The sequence below is a fragment of the Bison bison genome, unplaced genomic scaffold (assembly GCF_000754665.1).
Source record: "Bison bison bison isolate TAMUID 2011002044 unplaced genomic scaffold, Bison_UMD1.0 scf7180017864048, whole genome shotgun sequence".
Taxonomy (NCBI): Eukaryota; Metazoa; Chordata; class Mammalia; order Artiodactyla; family Bovidae; genus Bison; species Bison bison.
In genome coordinates this window covers 5824359-5825055 of record NW_011494620.1, presented here as the reverse complement: position 1 = coordinate 5825055, position 697 = coordinate 5824359, and the positions used below count along the sequence as shown (strand labels likewise).

At 73.2% G+C, this 697-nt stretch overlaps 1 protein-coding gene across 2 annotated transcripts in view; it reads left to right on the top strand.

Moving 5' to 3' along the window:
- The first annotated feature begins 33 nt into the window (after positions 1–33).
- RNASEH2B (ribonuclease H2, subunit B) overlaps positions 34–697 on the top strand; it is a 62148-nt gene continuing 61484 nt past the window's right edge. Inside the window, exon 1 of one of the 2 annotated variants that reach the window (XM_010835673.1) lies at positions 34–389. In XM_010835673.1, coding sequence (XP_010833975.1) covers positions 326–389 — 64 coding nt within the window. In that variant the 5' untranslated portion in view covers positions 34–325. The remainder of the gene's footprint in view (positions 390–697) is intronic. The other variant, XM_010835674.1, reaches the window with a different exon arrangement.

The following is a 697-nucleotide window of genomic DNA, read 5'->3' as shown; positions in this document are numbered from 1 at the left end:
CCCGCCCCCGGGCCGCGTCACTGGGCGCCGCGGGTGAGCAGCTACCATTGGCCGAGCCGCGGAGGGGGGAGAGGCAGCGACCCTTCCCCGCCGGCGGGCGACGAGCCAGGGGGCCGGCAACCTGGGCCCGGCGCTCAATTTAAACTCTGAAATCGGGGCCGCTGGCGGACTCCGGAAACGAAACCACGTACGCCTGGCCGGCCCCGCGCCCCAGGCCCCGCCGCATTCCCGGAATCGACTCTTCTCCCGCCATTTGCCACCCGCCTTTCGCCGAGCCCGCGCTCCGAGGGCTGAGGCCCACGGCGGCCGGGAGCGGACGAGCGGCATGGCGCGCGGCGCGGACGGCGGGGACGGGGCTCGCGTCTGGCAGCACGTGTTCCTGCTCCCAGGTAACCACGCCGGCCCTGGGGCGGCGGCGGCGCGCGCGCGGCCCGGGCTCCTGCTCTGGGCGGCCCCGCCCGAGAGCGCGCTAGGCGGGTTCTCGGCGACAGGGCGCGCCCCCTCTGGCCCGCGGTCCCTCGCGCGCGGGCGAGTCCTGACTGTTGCCGATTCAGCGCCGAGTATAGGGGCCGCCGACCCTGGCCCTGCCCCCGCGGCCGCGCGTGGGGGACCCGAGTGTCGCCCGGAATACATGGTTCCTCCTCTTGGTCACAGTGCCCTCGGTTGAGCTTTTTTTTTTTTTTTTTTTTAAACCTGC